The sequence below is a fragment of the Hyperolius riggenbachi genome, chromosome 4 (assembly GCF_040937935.1).
Source record: "Hyperolius riggenbachi isolate aHypRig1 chromosome 4, aHypRig1.pri, whole genome shotgun sequence".
Taxonomy (NCBI): domain Eukaryota; kingdom Metazoa; phylum Chordata; class Amphibia; order Anura; family Hyperoliidae; genus Hyperolius; species Hyperolius riggenbachi.
In genome coordinates this window covers 335,869,846-335,888,226 of record NC_090649.1, presented here as the reverse complement: position 1 = coordinate 335,888,226, position 18,381 = coordinate 335,869,846, and the positions used below count along the sequence as shown (strand labels likewise).

The window sequence follows — 18,381 nt, the reverse complement described above, 5'->3', positions numbered from 1 at the left end:
TACATTGTATTTATTCTTTTGTGGGTCAAAGAGTTAACTTCCTGACTTGCGTCAGAAAGTGAAAAAACAAATCGCTCTGCAAAAAGTCTTAGAAAAGCGCTTTACAAAAAATCGCAATGCGCAGGTTAGCGCTAAAAGTAATCACGCACAAAATTGCAAAACGCGGGCATTAGAAGTGAACAAGGCCTAATGCTGGGCATACACGGCTCGTTTTTGCCGCTTGATTCTCCCGTTCGATCGTTTCGCTGCTCGATTCCGCAATCAATTCTCTTATCTTCCGCTCGTTTTTCTTATGTGTTTCCATTTACTGCTATCTGGAATCGAGTGGCGAAACGATCAAGCGGGAGATCGGACATGTCGGAAATTATCTATCGAGCCATTTTAATGGCTTAAAAATGAGCCGTGTATGCCCAGCATAAGAGACACATTTCAAGCAATCTGTGAAAAGGAAAAACTCCCTTCAAGGACAAGACCATGAAATATTTGCAGATTTTGCTGATTTCCATCTACATTCCTGAAGTGCTCAGCCCTTTGTCCTTACCACCTAATCTGAAACCAAAGGGTGAAGAATCAGCTGCTGATAAAAATTTCTGCGACTGTGGCCAAATATTTAAATGTTAACTACAGGAAAAAAAAATCTTAAAATTGTCTGTGTCGATATAATGTTCTGGATGTGAGGCTCAGGTCTACACAAATTCCTGCCAAGGGATGCCGGTAATTAGCATATACCTTATTAACACTTAATTTGCATACGCAACAATAGGCTCAGTATAATAAATACATTCTAAAGGTGCCTATTCATCTAGTGATGCATAGGCAGATTCGGCCAAGAGACAGATCCCTCTCTGATCTATGCAAATTGCCCACTATGCAAACTGCGGCTACAAATAGTGGGGTGCTTGAGGCCCACTATCTGTCGCCACAGTTTCACGGATAGTTTCTTTGGGCGTTTATGGCGGTGCCCAAAGTTCCACTGTGCCTGATATTTTTTGTTTTTATGCGGTGCTTATAAGGACATCCCAGGTGGAGGGCGGGGGTAATTAGATTTACTTACCCGGGGCTTCTTCCAGTCCCTAGCTAGCAGTCTATTAGGTCTCTTAGCTACTGTTGAGATACAGTGTGAGGCCTGGAACCCACTACAAAACGCTATCGCTAATAGCAATCGCTAGCGTTTTGTATGAGCAGTTTGTAAGCGATTTCATGAGCGTTTTAGGGAGTGGTTTTAGAAAGTGTAATCAATTTGCCAGCGGTTGTGTAGCGATTAGCGTTATAAAGTCTGATTGGTCCTTTCAATTATTTTTAATTTTGTTACAGTGTACATTAACTTTAAAATGCTAGCAAAATCGCTCTGTGCAAGTTTTGATGAGCAATTACACCAGTGATTATATACTTTATAGTGAAGCGCAAACGCTAACAAAATGCTGCATGTCCTGCGTTTGCGATTTTGCTAATCGCAATTGCTTCTGTGGAATTTGCACCATCCATTTACATTGGCAGAGCATTTAGGGAAATCGTTAGCGATTTCTCTCGCTCCCTAAACACTCAAAAAATCGCTCTAGTGGGTTCCAGCCCTAAGTGTGTCTGCGCACCTCTCTCAATCACGTTCCCGAGGCTGGAAGAATTCTGCACTTGCGCAGTTTAAAGAGGAACTGTCGCAAAAATCTTAAAATTTAAAACACATACAAATAAGAAGTACATTTCTTCCAGAGTAAAATGAGCCATAAATTACTTTTCTCGTATGTTGCTGTCACTTACAGTGGGTAGTATAAATCTGGTTTTGGGTTAATCCATCTCTTCATGGGGGAGTCTCGGCATGGCCTGTATTCTCTATAAGGACATTCCCTGAAAAAGATTTATACGATGCTGGACAGCCTCCCTGCTCACCGTATACTTTTTTTTGTCAGTTGGACGGAGCAACTGCCATTAACTAATGCTACGTACACACATGCGACAACGATCGTTCGTTGAGAACGACGAACGAACTTTTAATTGATGAAAGAACGACCTAAGTAAAGTTAGTTTTAAAAGGTGTGTAACGATCTGATCGTTAGAATGAACGTTACATCACGTAAAGCAACTATTGCGCCTGCGCATAAAAATTAGAAGTTTCACGGAGAAATTGTGAAATGCGCATGTCAAGCCTAGTACGAACGACCGTTTCCAACGATGTACCACTTTTGCAAACAATCGTCGTTGGTTAAAATCCGCCGAGACAGAACTTTCTTTTGTAGCGATTTGGCTCGTTCGTCGTTTGCCTTAATAGTCGGTGGTTCGTTTTTTGTAACGATCGTCGTTGGTAAAGATCGGGGAACGATCGTTACAAACGACTATAGTTGCATGTGTGTACGCACCTTAAGTGCTTTTAAAAATAAAGAAAACCCTAAAAACGCCCTATGAGAAGATGGGCTAGTCCAAAATCTGTTAGTAATGTCAGATTTCTACTACTTACTGTAAGTGACAGCAACATAGGAGAAAAGTAATTTATGGCTCATTGAACTCCAGAAGAAACGTACTTCTTGTTTGTATATGTTAACATATATTTTAACTTTTAAGATTTTCGCGACAGAGGTCCTGGTTAAGGGCTCTGCCTCTGACATGGGAGACCAGGGTTCGAATCCTGGCTAGGTCAAGTACCTATTCAGTAAGGAGTTCAAGGCAAGACTCCCTAACACTGCAGGGTTGCCTCCTGAGCGCGTCCCAGTGGCTGCAGCTCTTGAGCGCTTTGAGTCCGACAGGAGAAAAGCGCTATATAAATGTTCAGATTATTATTATATTATTATTATTTAAGTCTTTGTGAACTACGCAAGTGCAGAATATTCAAATGCAATCGAGAGAGGCATGCAGACATGCATGTGCAGAAGCCCCTAACCATAGCTGTGGTCGGGGATCCTTGGGAGGGGACAGTGGCACCCTGGAGGGCAGCTAAACCATAGAAAGGTCAACTGCTAGAGGCTAGAAGAATCCCCAGGTAAGTAAATCTGATCTCCCCCAGCTCAGATGGCTTAAGGTTGTAAGCTTAGGCACTGCTGGGGGGGGGGGGGGGGTTGTTGGTTAGGATTAGGCATGGAGTAGTTAAAAGTTAGGCAATGGGGGGGGGGGGGGGTATGGTTAGGCACCGGTAAAGGGAGGGCTCTGTGAATATATGAGAATAGGGTTAGGTTTCACTGTAGTAAACTATTGGTAAATTTACCAATATTTTACAGGGACTATTTCTGGCACCAGTGGGAGGCAGTTGGTTTGCTCAGTATGAGGCCCAGAAATGTCTGACGGTGGCCCTGAATTTTTTACAGTTTAAATCCTGGAAACCTTGGAATCCTTTGAAGTGAAGACATTTCTGTGGAAGGTTTAAGTCTATGAAGAAAAGAAAATGCACACAAATATAACTAAAAATATTTGTCACCATGAAACATTAATGCTTCTTTCATTCGCAAGAGTGAACTGTTCTCTCGCTGTACAGTTGAACCTCCGTTCAACAGCCCAGACAGTGCATAGGAGCAGTTAACAGGTGGTGCTGCCCCTGTAAAAGAGGCTGGAAAAACACCATACAAAAATAATACTATTTACCTGGCTTCATTATGAAAAATGGATGTGTGTATCAATGCGATCAGACCATAACATTGCTAATAATGAAATGCACTGTTTTTAGGGCAGCAATTTTGAGGTGATTTTTCTTCTATATATGTTCTGTTACACTGGGCTGTATGATTCCCTGTAATAGTACAATTGTCTAGTATAATTGTCTACTGCACTGTCAAGACCAGGTGATAAATTTTTAATTGCCTGTGCTTCCTTTTCCCCTTCATATAACGATGATTAATGACTTCAGCCTGTGGGACTGATCAGTTGGCAGATCAGTCGTGGCGGGGGACTGGAGGATCGGTTTGGCATGCCGCGGGCACAGGACAGCTGCAGGGGGCTGGTTAAAGCCCCAGGAAAGTGAAACTTTTTCCAGTGGTCAGTTAAGGTTTACTTTAAGGATGGAGGCAGTTTTACCCTGTCAGCACTCCTCCCATTCAATCACCAATAACTTTATCACTACTTATCACACCTTAATCTATATCTTGTTTGTTTGTTTTTTGCCACTAATTAGGCTTTTTGGGGGTGATACTTTATTTCAGTAATTTTATTTTCTATGCATTTTAAAGAGAAATACAAGAAACAAATGAAAAAATACACAATTTATCCAAATCAATCCCCTTTAGTTTTAAAATAAACAATGCTAGTATATAACAATAGACCACTGCGCCTCACGTCTCTACTCACTATCAATATAGTGGCAGACAACCCTGAAAAACACAATTCACAATCCGCACATAGTGCCAAGTATTGTTGCAGAAAGTCCACAAATAGCACCCAGTGCTGCACTCCTGGGGGTAGTGCCACCACCACGGGAAGGTTAAGAAACACAGGTCCCCCCTTGTGCATCCACTCACCAAAAGCGCATCTTGTTTCAATGCGTATCAGATAAGTCATCCAAGGATATCCATTCCAGCATTGCAGGTTAAAAAACTTTAATATAAAACGCCAGGGACTGTTTGACAGGCACATACTCTAGCCGCGGAACACAGAGCAGAACGTCGCCTTCAATCCACCCAGCTTCCACATCTGATGTCAGTGCGCGCCTCCGACCCTGTGTTTCGTCACGCTGGGACTCATTCATGCTGTGACTCATTCAATCGCCAATAACTTTATCACTACTTATCACACCCAAATGATCTATGTCGTGGGTTTTTTTGCCACAAATTAGGCTTTTTGGGGGTGATACTTGATTTCAGTAGTTACTTTATTTTCTATGCATTTTATAGAGAAATACAAGAAACAAATGAAAAAATACACAATTTCTCTAATTCCATCCCCCTTAGTTTTAAAATAAACAATGCTAGTATAGATAAAACCCCAGACCCTAAGGTAACTAGTAACTACTTATGTGTTTTTTTAAACTGTCTTTTTTATTATTACTTTTTTTTTTTGCATGTGTGTATATTTGATAGCTAGGGGGGTTAACAGGGTCTTAATAAATATCTAATGTATTCATTTTTAATCTTTTACTTTAATATTACTTTTTCAACCACTAGATGGTGCTGTACACGCTCCTGGAAGTTGCTGGGAAGTGTACGATCTTTTTTTTTTTACACTGATAAATACTTTCGCTTTTTATGAATCACCATGTCTCGTGATTTGAGGCATGTCGATTCATTTACGCTCCATCATCAGTCTAAGGCTGGGTCCACACTAGACACAGTTGCAGGACGGATGCTGCAGTCCGGGCTGAGGGGAACCGCAAACGGATCCGTTTTACAAAAAAGTGCATCCATTTTGCATCCGTTTCCGGTCCATTTTTAACCCCAAAAAACGGACAGAAAACGTTTCTATGTTTTTCAATGGAATTTGGCCAAAAGGGAGGAGTTTTTGGGACAATAATCAATCAATTTGAATGGTAATTCAGTGGGCAGGACATGGGTGTGGTCAACTCAGTGGGCAGGACATGCGTGTGGTTAATGTTTACAAAAAAAAGGTTAATTAACCTTTTTTGAGCATGGGGAATGTAGTGGAGGTGGCTGTGGGAGTGGATTTGGAACAATAGCCGGGAAGTGGGAGTGGTTTTTCTGTAAAGAAAGTAGATTAGCACCATGTAAGGATATTTGTAATGTACAGGGGAGTGTTTTGGGAGTGGCTTTGATGTCTATTGTGTGAAACACCTGTTTTTTTCAGCACATTCCATCAGGAGAGCACTCCAGCACTGCTGCCCAGCCAAGGCGGGTGCATCCCCTGTTACAAGAGAGGGAGAGGAAAGGGCAGTTCTCTCAGCTCTACAGAGACCTCAGACGACACCCACCAAAGTTCTTCAACTACTGCCGGATGTCTGTGAGTGTGTAAGTAACCTTGATTACCTATTTTACCTATACTTTACCTTGTCCTGTTCCCATATTTGTCACATTGCTAATGGTGATATCCCTTCCTTTTTGAAGCTTTGATAAACTTCTGGAGATGTTGAGGCCCCATCTTCAGAAGAAAGACACTAGGTTGCGGAAGTCCATCACCCCTGAGGAACAACTTCTGATCACCTTGCGGTATGTAATGTCTGCTTTACCTATACCACTTTTCATTTTGTATTGATGAGGAGACTATTTTGTAACCAAACAAAAACTACTTGCTGTTCAGGCATTTACATTTTGTGTCTTTGTTTTCCCCTTCCCCCCAGAACACATGTCTTGCACATTACCGGGGTCAGCCCAGCTTGGATAATAGACAATTGTCTTTGCTATCTGCTGTTCAGGGAGAAAGATTAGCTCTATTGACCCAGGGGGTGTGGGACATTGGCCATAAGCAGCAAACCTCTATAGTGCAAAGTAATTTAAGTGCAGTACCTAGAACAAATCTTAAAATTTCTATAAAATGTAAACACTGTTGCTCACGAGGTGGATCCCACACACTGCCTGCCTCAGTAGATTGAGCTACCTGCCATTGAAGGCCTAGGATCATCATCATCCCATTGTCGTGTTGATGGAAAGCTATGTTGGGCATGTGTTGATCACAAGGCCTTCAAAGGCAGGTAGCAAATCTATTGACCCAGGGGGTGTGGGACATTGGCCATGAGCAGCAAATCCTACTTTTTAGGATCTTGTTCAGGGAAAAAAGAGTAGTTTCCACTTATTTGCTGGGAAGACGTATTAGGGGGGCTGGGTTGCATGCCGCCACCTAGCTGAGTATAAACGGGACGTTTATCTGCTTGAGAGGGAGGGAAGGAAGGGCCATGCTGATAACTCTGGTATGACTGAGAGGGAGATGGACCCTGGTATGACTGAGTGTGAGAAGGTTGCCATGCGCTAGGTGGCCTACTTGGTGCAGTTGAGAATTCAAAATGACTTTTGATACACTCAAGCAAACTACACTGGCACTGTATTAAACAATGTCGTGGCACTTGTTCCATTAAAGGCAAAAGTGACATCACCGAGTAGTACACTTGGCTGTTCTGGTGTTGCATTATCCAGTCAATCTCGTGGCGATGCTGCATGTGTAGAGATTGAATCTGCTCCTGAAACATCTGCCTTTCCTTTTGGAGTACTTGGTTGGATTCATCTAATTGGTATTTTAGCATTTCTATGTGTTGCAAATATTGTTGTGATAGACCAGAACTTGTATCCTGTAGTCTTCGTGAAACCATACTTTCTTGATTGCACATCATTCCCACCAAGCTTAAAACAGCTCTAGCCATCTGAACATTAGTTGTTCTGCTCTGTCCACGAGCACTTGCAGGGTGAGCAGCTGGTCGTCTGGCTTCTGAACGAGTGGTTTCAGCATTTGCTTTGTCGGTGGCAGGTTGTGCGTCTGGTCGTGGAGTGGATGTAGAAGGGGTTGGTGACTCAGATGTCATAGAATCATCCTCTGCTATGTCATCCACGTTGATGGTTGTCAAGTCTTCAAAGGAATGTTCAGGGGATGAATCCCTATTTGTCGCGGCAGGTGCTTCATTAGAATCATCCATGAGTGCGTCAAAGTTATCTTCAGTACTGTGGGTAGAAAAGAAACAGCAATGGTTAGATGTGTGAAAAGTAGAGGTGCATCGGTGTTTACTAAAAAAAAAAAAAGGAACTAGAAAGATTAAACTGGTGTTGGAGAGCATACACATAACAGCAATTTCAAGTTTAAAACGTCTCTCACTCACCCTCGCGCTTGTACGAGTGGTCGTAAGAAGGAAAGAAGACGAGTGTGGCAATATGGAGTCCTTTTCGATGAACCACTTCCACTCCTCTGTTCATCTTTCTCCACCTTAAGTTCCTTGACAAAACTGTCCCGTATACTTCGCCATTTTGTCTTCATTTTTTCAACTGTGTAAACAACAAACAAACAATATGTTGTCATTTCATTTCAGGTTCCTTGCGACGGGACAAAGTTATGCAAGTCTACATCTAACATTCAGAGTGGGCAAAAGCACCGTCGCCAACATCGTGAACAGGACAAGCCGGGTGATCTGGAGCAAGCTCGTCGAGAAGTACATGCCGGTTCCCGACTCTCAAAAGTGGATGGAGGTTGCTGAACTGTTCTGGGATAGGTGCAACTTCCCGAACTGCCTAGGAGCCATTGATGGCAAACATGTGCGGCTACAGAAGCCAGCGAGGAGCGGGAGTCTGTATTTTAATTATAAAAAGTACTTTAGTTTGGTACTCCTTGCTGTAGCCGACGCAGACTACAAGTTTGTCTTTGTCGACGTTGGCTCCTACGGCGGTTCAAGTGACTCGGGGATATTCCAGCGCTCCAGGTTACATAGACTACTGAATGAGGACCGGCTGGACATCCCCGGGGACGAGCCATGGCCTGGAAGAACATCGCCCAGCTACCCCTACATGTTTGTTGGTGACGAGGCATTTGCCTTGTCACACCATGTCATGCGGCCGTATGGGATGAGAGGCCTCGGCCGCCAGCAACGCGTGTTCAATTACCGGTTGACAACGGCTCGTAGGATGTTGGAGTGTACATTTGGCATCATGTCGAACAAGTGGAGGATGTTCCACTCGCCACTACAGCTGAGCCCTGCCAACGCCACAGCTGTAGTTAAAGCAGCTTGCATCCTCCACAACTTTGTTCGACAGGAGCAAGGGTACAATCTCCAGCATACCGAAATGGACTACTTGCCCCAAATTCACCGGTATGCGACTAGAGGTAGGGTCCAGGCCCAGAGGAATCGGGATCAGTTGGCACAGTACTTCTTGTCGCCGGAGGGGTACTTCCCATACCAAGACATTATTGTGCCTCTTTGAGTGGACATTTTTGTTGCTGTACTTGTTTTGTTTTTTTTTAGGGGGGGGCGATGATTACGCTGTTTTTAGTTATAAATTTTATATGTAAATTTTTAATTCTATCTTTTTTTGTTTAATAAACTTTTTCAAAACTTCTTACAGTTGAGTATTCTTATAAATGCAACATGTGTGGCACTAGGGATGGCAGTTAGGAGACACTTCAGGGGGGCAGACCATTTTTGAGACACTGAGGGGGCTAGGTTGAGGTGGGGGGGAAGGGACGGTGGGGGGCAGAGAGTGGCAGTTTAGGAGACACTGGAGGGGGGGGGGCAGAGAGTGGCATTTAGATTACTTAAAAACATCTATTTCAAAACACAAAGATATGAGGGGGCACACTTACGTTCCTTGGTCTGCTTCCTGGCTGGAAACTTGTCATAATCAGGAACAAATTGTTTTGTGATCTCCTCCCATACCCTCCTGGCATGCTGTAGGTCACTATAGAGGTAATTCTTTTTATCATACAGCTCTGGCCGCTCTTGGACAGCCATAATGAAGTCCTCCACATTGATAAAGCTCCTGGGCATGATGTCTGCACTCGTGTCTCTCCCAGCTCGTAAACAGGAAGCTGTCAGAGATGACGTTGAGGGGAGGAGAAGGAAGTTCAGGCTATCTGTTTTGTCATTCGTTTTTGGTGCTATTTTGCCTGTGGAGATGGAGTTGCGTTTTCCCATTGCTTTTCGCTACCCATCCGTGTATCCGTGGTCCGTAAAAATGCAGCAGATCCGGACCTTCCGTTAAGTTTTTGAAAACGGGTCCCCGCAAACGCAGACGGATCCGTTTTTTACTTGGGTGAGGCTGGCTGCTATTTTGAACATTAGTATCCGGGACTCCGTTTTTCATCAGGTTTGAAAAACGCAGCCACGGATATGTTTCCGGACCTAGTGTGGACCAGGTCTTACAGTGGTGATCGCCACTAGGAGACTGTTAGATGGCGAAACTGCTGTCTATTCACATTGTACAGCGCTGCGATCTACTGCAGCGCTGTACTGGGGACAGCGGTGTCACTCGGCTGTCCCCTACAGAGGCTCAAGAGCGAACGGCGGTCATAGGCGGATGCCTATGACAGCCGATCGCTGTCATTGACTGGCCCAAAAAAAATACCAGAGAAATGTACGTTTTTATAAAACAAAATAATAATCATAATTAAATTAATAATAATAATAAAAAAAGCTGCAACAGCGATCAGAGCCTACCAATAGAAAGCTCTGTTGGTGGGCAGAAAAGGAAGGGGGGGTTAATTTGCATGCTCAGTTCTATGGCTCTGCAGCGAGCCAGTAAAGCTGCAGAGCACAAAATTGTAAAAAATAGCCTGGTCACTAGGAGGGTGTAAGCCAACGGTCCTCAAGTGGTTAATATATGCAGTCAGCAGTAAGTAAGTAAAGCATGTCTATAGCAAAACATAAAGCAACTTTGTTCACTACAAACAGATCTAACGGAGTCAAAACCCTTGTCAGAGCTACTAATTTATTCATGTAAAGTTTTGTGAAGTGTTAAAAGCAGGCAAGCAAGCAGACAGCCCTCCGAAGCTGGAGCATGTCTACCATTCACTCAAGAAGGGAATTTTAAGGGCACAGTCCCCTGAAAACAAACATTCCTTAATTGCTCACCTGAAAAAATATCAAATATTGATCAACAATAAAAATTCCTGTCTCAGGAGATTGCAAATGCAGCCAACAGACCTGCCCAGCTTTTCCAGACAGTTGACAATCTCTACAACACCACTTGCCGAAAACCCAGCACCAGACCTTCACAGGACCTGGGTGAGAAATTTGCCCTCTTCTCCTCCATATGATCTGCCATTCAATTCACAGCACCAGAAAACCGGAAACCTATGCAGAGCCATATAACAGATGCAAAAATAGCCTACCACCATGGTCTGATTTCAAGGTAATTACTGAAGAAGGTACCTAAGCTATCCTCTTAACCCCCTTGCCGTTCCAATTATGTCGGCAAGGGGGCGGCGCAATTTTTTTTTTTTAAATTCATGTAGCTAGCCTAGCACTAGCTACATGATAGCCCCCTACCTACTTCAATCTTTGCAAGCAGGAAATCCTGTTCAGAACGGGATTTCCTGCAAGGCTTCCCCCATCGTCATGGACATCGGGACGTCAGAGGGAATCCCGATCCACCCCTCAGCGCTGCCTGGCACTTATTGGCCAGGCTGCGCAGGTGTCTGGGGGGGGCACGGCGGGTAGCGGTAAATCGTCGGGTAGCGGCGGCGATCGCGTACTACACGCAGCTAGCAAAGTGCTGGCTGCGTGTAGGAAAAAAAATTGCGAAAATCGGCCCAGCAGGGCCAGAGCAATCCTCCTGCGCGAGTTACCCCGAGCTCAGCTCGGGATAACCGGCACGGAGGTTAAACCATGACAAGACTACTTGCAACCTGAACCCTGGCCAAAGTAAGTTCATGTTGATATGCCCTGAGCAATTTAGACCAGCATTCAACAAAATAGTCAACTGTTCCTTACAAGCAGGGAGGTTTCCCACCTGTCTGAAAGAAGCAATCGTCAGACCACTAAAGAAACCATCCTTAGACCCAGATGTTCTAAACAGCTACAGACCTGTTTCCAACCTCCCCTTTCTGGAGAGCGTTATTAAAAAAAAGGCTGTCTACCTCCACCTTGACCATCTTCAATCTGGCTTTAAAAAAAAAATCACAGCTGTAAAACATCCCTCACCCAGATCTTCAACAATCTGCTCATGGCAAGAATCAGAGGCCAATGTTCAATCCTGATTTTGCTTGACCTCTCAGTGGCTTTTGGCACTATTGATCATGAAATCTTGCTTAACAGGCTACAAGAGTACTGCGGCATAGATGACTTAGTTCTCCGGTGGTTCAACTCCTTCCTGGCTGGCAGAACACAAAGGGTATCCTTGGGGCCTTTCCTCACCAACCTTGTACCACTAAAATATTGTGTACTCCAGGGCACGATACTATCCCCTTTACTTTTTACCATATGCATGCTGCCTAAAACTGGCCATGCAGTGAGTGGGCATGACCATGGGTGGGGCCAAATGTACATTAACTTAATAGCGGTGTAACCTAAAGATAATGGGCCTGCCCAGCAAAATGTTGGATGGAGCCCCATGTTCTTTAATTGGTTTACTATCAGTATAGGCAATCACTGACCAATTTTACCACCCCCCATGTAGCATGAGGGCCAACAGACTTTGAATACTATAACATAGGTGAGTTCTCATAATACCTAAAGTAGTAAAACTGGCCAAGCAAAATTGTATGCGTGTACCAGGCTTTACAGCTAATACTCTACATACTGGAGGTAGCAGGAATTAGAACACAATACAATCAGTAAAGGCACGGAATAACAGCTTATAATGTACATACTGGGGTATGGCATACAGTACAGTGAGTTTACTATCAGTATAGGTACGGAGTAACAGCTTATAATGTACATACTCGAGGTAGTAGAGATCAGCACATGCTGCAGCTATTTTACTATCAATACATGCACAGAGTAACAGCTTATAATGTACACACTGGGGGTAGAAATGAACGGCACACACTACAGCAAGTTTACTATCATTATAGATACAAAGTAACCGCTAAAACTGTACATACTGGAGGTAGCAGAGATCAGCACATACTGCAACTGGTTTACCATCAGTACAGGCACAGAGTAACAGCTTATATTGTACATACTGGGGGTAGAAATTTTTGGCACACACTACAGCGAGTTCACTATCATTATAGGTACAAAGTAACAGCTGATACTGTACATACTGGAGGTAGCAGGGATCGGCATACACTGCAGCTAGTTTACTATCAATATAAACATAGAGTAACAGCATACACTGTATATAGTGGAGGTAGCAGGGATCAACCCACACCTCAGCTAATTTACTATCGGTATAAGCATAGAGTAACAGCATACACTGTACATAGTGGAGGTAGAAGGGATCAACCCACACTTCGCATGCCAACTGATTAAATGTAAACAGGGCCATAGACCAGTAAAATTCAGTTGTCTCACAATACATTTTAGCTCATTCTGTGCAATTTCGCTCAATTTGTTAAACTTTATAATTTTTCTGTCCTGTAGGATAACAAAAAAAAAATCCTTAGTTTAAAGAAAGAATAAACGCTGTAAAATTCTGTTGTATGGAGTCAAGGACAAGCAAACAGTGCACCCCAGGCCCAGGAATACATTAAAATAATAGTAAGGGCTCTTTCAGACTACGCGTGCTGCCATGCGCATTTTGGCAGCGCGCATAGTGTGTGACACGCAAGAACAGTGGAAGGGGATAGACAGCCCTTCTACCGTTCCTAACATCTGCGCTGCACAGCAGTGCGATGTGCTATGCATTTTAAGCAATCGCAGCACAGACCCCATTCACTGCAGTGCAATGCATAGTAGTGCAGATGGCATGCAATCGTACGCGTTGCGTTCCGATTGCACAGCCATCTGTGCTAAATGATGTGAATGAGGCCTAAAGCACAACTGCACATGTGCTCCAAGTAGCCCAGTTGTTGAATGATAGGTCAATGACATCGGGGTTTGCCTGTACTCACTAGTTTTTCACCTAACACCATCAACCAATGATGGTTTCAGATGTGAAAAATCAAAAGCAATTGTAGCTTTAGCAGAGGCTATATCACTACTTTCCATGGGGCAAATCAGATTCAGAAAGGTAAGTAAATACCTGCCTTGATTAATCAGCTATTCTAATGTCAGACTTGTAGAAATTGGATGATTCTAGTGGCAGGCTGGTAGTGATTGGTTGATGCTAGTGGTAGGCTGGTAGTGATCTGTTGATTCATGTGACACGCTTATGGTGATCAGCAGATTCTAGTAGAAGGTAGATGGTGATTAATAGATTATAGTGGTAAGCAGGGTTGCTCTCCAGGACTCCCGAATGCGAATTTACCCGAATTATTCGGGTAAATTTCAGCGTTCCCGAAGTCGAAGCCGAATGCGCCGGACCCAAAGCCGATGGCGGCCGAATGTGCGCATTTGAATTCGGCCGGATGACGCGTTGGGTTCGGCTTCGTGATTCGGGAGTGACGCGGGCCAATCAGAATTCCTCCTACCGAGTCCCTGGCAACGGTAGCAACCAATTAGAGGAGGGGAGCCTGGCCCTCCCCTCCCCTATATAAGGCGGCGGCCATTTTGTGGAGCTACGCACTTGTGTGACTGAGCTGGTACTGAGAGCATCTCCAGTGCTGTGCTGCGTGTCTGAGCAAGTGTATTCTGTGACTAAACCTAGCGTTTTACTTCCTAAACACCTAAACACATTCATTGTACTGTTGTATAGATAGATAGTAATTTGATTGTTTGTAGTCAGCTAGTGTGTACTGTATACTGTGCTAGGCTAGTGTTAGTCTGTGTGCAGGCTAGGCCAGCTGGCCTAGGGCAGCCTTAGCCTACTACTAGCTTAGGTAGGTTAGGGATTCTAGTTAGTTGTGTTATAGTAGTTTAGTTAAATTGTACTGCTGCTGTTTGCTGTAGTCTGTTAGTTTATAGCTTCAGGGCACTCGGGCACAGACCGAGGGCCCGTGGTCAGGGGGGGGCCCGCCACCCGCCAGAGAACCCTGAGCAGGAGGGGAGACAGCCAGTGAAGGAGGGCGATGGGCATAGCAGCGGAGAAGGGGGGAAGTTTCCCCCCCCTTCTCTCACCTTGGGGCCCCCCTTCCTGGCTCTCCCCTCCGTAATCTGCAAAGTGTCGCACAGCTGGAAGCGGCTGACAGCGGGCGGAGACTTACCACTGTTCAGCCACCGGAGGGAGCGCTGATCTGTGTGCCACTAGTCTGGGCTTCTCAAGCCCACACTAGCGGCACACAGATCAGCACTCCCTCCGGTGGCTGAAAAGCGGTAAGTCTCCGCCCGCTGTCAGCCGCTTCCAGCTGTGCGACACTTTGCAGATTACGGAGGGGAGAGCCAGGAAGGGGGGCCCCAAGGTGAGAGAAGGGGGGAGGGAAACTTCCCCCCTTCTCTGCTGCTATGCCCATCGCCCTCCTTCACTGGCTGTCTCCCCTCCTAGAGACACCTACAAGCCTGGCTGCATATACTGGGGGCACTTACAGACCTGGCTATACTGGGGAGACCTATACACCTGGCTGCATATACTGGGGAGACCTATACACCTGGCTGCATATACTGGGGGCACCTATACACCTGGCTACATATACTGGGGAGACCTATACATCTGGCTGCATATACTGGGGGCACCTATACACCTGGCTGCATATACTGGGGCACCTATACACCTGGCTGCATATACTGGGGAGACCTATACACCTGGCTGCATATACTGGGGGCACCTATACACCTGGCTGCATATACTGGGGGCACCTATACACCTGGCTACATATACTGGGGAGACCTATACATCTGGCTGCATATACTGGGGGCACCTATACACCTGGCTGCATATACTGGGGCACCTATACACCTGGCTGCATATACTGGGGGCACCTATACACCTGGCTGCATATACTGGGGCACCTATACACCTGGCTGCATGTACTGGGGGCACCTATACACCTGGCTGCATATACTGGGGGCACCTATACACCTGGCTGCATATACTGGAGAGACCTATACACCTGGCTGCATATACTGGGGAGACCTATACACCTGGCTGCATATACTGGGGAGACCTATACACCTGGCTGCATATACTGGGGAAACCTATACACCTGGCTGCATATACTGGGGAGACCTATACACCTGGCTGCATATACTGGGGGCACTTATACACCTGGCTGCATATACTGGGGGCACCTATACACCTGGCTGCATATACTGGGGAGACCTATACACCTGGCTGCATATACTGGGGGCACCTATACACCTGGCTGCATATACTGGGGGCACCTATACACCTGGCTGCATATACTGGAGAGACCTATACACCTGGCTGCATATACTGGGGGCACCTATACACCTGGCTGCATATACTGGGAGCACCTATACACCTGGCTGCATATACTGGAGAGACCTATACACCTGGCTGCATATACTGGGGAGACCTATACACCTGGCTGCATATACTGGGGGCACCTATACACCTGGCTACATATACTGGGGAAACCTATACATCTGGCTGCATATACTGGGGGCACCTATACACCTGGCTGCATATACTGGGGCACCTATACACCTGGCTGCATATACTGGGGGCACCTATACACCTGGCTGCATATACTGGAGAGACCTATACACCTGGCTGCATATACTGGGGAGACCTATACACCTGGCTGCATATACTGGGGAGACCTATACACCTGGCTGCATATACTGGGGAAACCTATACACCTGGCTGCATATACTGGGGAGACCTATACACCTGGCTGCATATACTGGGGGCACCTATACACCTGGCTGCATATACTGGGGGTACCTATACACCTGGCTGCATATACTGGGGAGACCTATACACCTGGCTGCATATACTGGGGGCACCTATACACCTGGCTGCATATACTGGGGAGACCTATACACCTGGCTGCATATACTGGGGAGACCTATACACCTGGCTGCATATACTGGGGGCACCTATACACCTGGCTGCATATACTGGGGAGACTTATACACCTGGCTACATATACTGGGGAGACCTATACACCTGGCTGCATATACTGGGGGCACCTATACACCTGGCTGCATATACTGGGGCACCTATACACCTGGCTGCATATACTGGGGAGACCTATACACCTGGCTGCATATACTGGGGGCACTTATACACCTGACTACATATACTGGAGGCACTTATAGACCTAGCTACATATACTGGGGGCACCTATAGACCTGGCTGTATATACTGGGGACACCTATAGACCTGGCTATCTGTACTGGGGGCACCTATAGACCTGGCTGTATATACTGGGGACACCTATAGACCTGGCTATCTGTACTGGGGACACCTATAGGCCTGGCTACCTATTCTGGAGACACCTGTAGACCTGGCTACCTATACTGGGGACACCTATAGACCTGGCTATCTTAACTGGAGACATCTGTAGACCTGGCTATCCTAAATGGGGACATCTATAGACCTGGTTATCTATTCTGGGGACTCCTGTAGATTAGGCTACTTATACTGGGGACACCTATAGACCTGGATACCTGCACTGGGAAAACCTATAGACCTGGATACTTCCACTGGGGATACCTTTTGACCTGGTTACCTATACTGGGGGCACCTATTTTGGGGAAACTGCTGCCAGATTAACTATTTTTGGGAAACTGCTGCTGCCAGATTAAGTGTATTTTGAGAAAAAGCTGCCAGATTATGTGTATTTTTGGGGAACCGCTGCCAGATTGTGTATAATGGGGGAACTGCTGCTTCCAGATTCTGTGTATTTTGGGGGAACCACTGCTGCTACATGTATTTTTGGTGATCCGCTGCCAGATTACGCATATTTTGGGGAGCCGCTGCCAAATTATGTGTATTTGGGGGAACCGCTGCTGCCAGATAACGTCTATTTTGGGGGAACGACTGCCATATTATCTGTATTTTGAAGGAACCTCTGCCAAATTGCATGGATTTTTGGGGAAATGCTGTCAGATTACATGTATTTTGGAGGGAAACACTATGGAAGAGTTCAAACTTCCCCGGCAGACCTTTTACACCACTGCTAAGGTCATTTATATTTTGCCCCACCCATGACCACGCCCACATTCTGTTGCATGACCACACCCATTTTTTGCAGGGGTTTCTGTCAGTGTACAATATCACAATATAACATATTTACTGTTGTCAGTAAATTATTATATCTTAGTCTGTAAAAATATAACATGAAAGGTGGGAAACACTGGTATGGGGGCCCCATAATTTCCTATTGCCCGGGGGCCCCATGAGTTGTCAGTCCGCCCCTGTTCAGTACTGTTAGTTAATAGTATACTAGTTAGTTACTGATTGACTGTGTACAGGCCAGCATCCCTTGTTGTCACCTGCTGTGACTGTCATTTGCCGGCGCACCCTGTTGATTGCGTCTGACCGTGTGTGACCGACCGACTGTAATTGGTCACCCACTGTCTGGCCATTAGTTATATTGTTTACTGTTTAGTACAGCAGGCGTTTCATAGTTACTACCTGCGCGTACAACCGTACTACTACTAGGTAGGTGGTAGTCTTCCACTACTACCACCACCCACCCCTTCATTTAATTTTATCAATTTTTTACTGTGTGATTTATTACCTTTCTGTAGTAAATTGTGACATTCGCAGGCCAGCATCCCTTGTTGTCACCTGCTGTGACTGTCATTTGCCAGCGCACCCTATTGATTGCGTCTGACCGTGTGTGACCGACCATAATTGTCACCCACTGTCACACGAGATAGTACTGTAGAGACTCACTGTTAGTAGTACTACTACTACTACCACTACTACTTCTACTATTACTTAAAAAAAAATTCATTTTTTGTTGACACTTACCACCAGTCAGTCACCACCACCACCAGACTTAATTAAAGTTTACACCCTTTCCGGCCGTTTTCTACACATTTTTTTTTTTTTACTGTATTCGTATATAAGTGCAAAATGACTGGCAGAGGTAGAGGACGAGGCACCACCAGGAGAGGCAGCGCCATTGCAGCAGCCACTGCCAGCAGCAGCA

At 45.3% G+C, this 18,381-nt stretch overlaps 1 protein-coding gene across 2 annotated transcripts in view; it reads right to left on the bottom strand.

The window, feature by feature from the left end:
* Positions 1-4,935: 4,935 nt before the first annotated feature.
* Positions 4,936-18,381, bottom strand: part of LOC137504007 (uncharacterized) — a 36,703-nt gene continuing 23,257 nt past the window's right edge. For both annotated transcript variants that reach the window (XM_068231866.1, XM_068231865.1), the window contains exons 2-3: positions 7,667-7,829; positions 4,936-7,511 (exon numbers count right to left, since the gene is read on the bottom strand). In XM_068231866.1, coding sequence (XP_068087967.1) covers positions 6,608-7,511; positions 7,667-7,829 — 1,067 coding nt within the window. In that variant the 3' untranslated portion in view covers positions 4,936-6,607. The remainder of the gene's footprint in view (positions 7,512-7,666; positions 7,830-18,381) is intronic.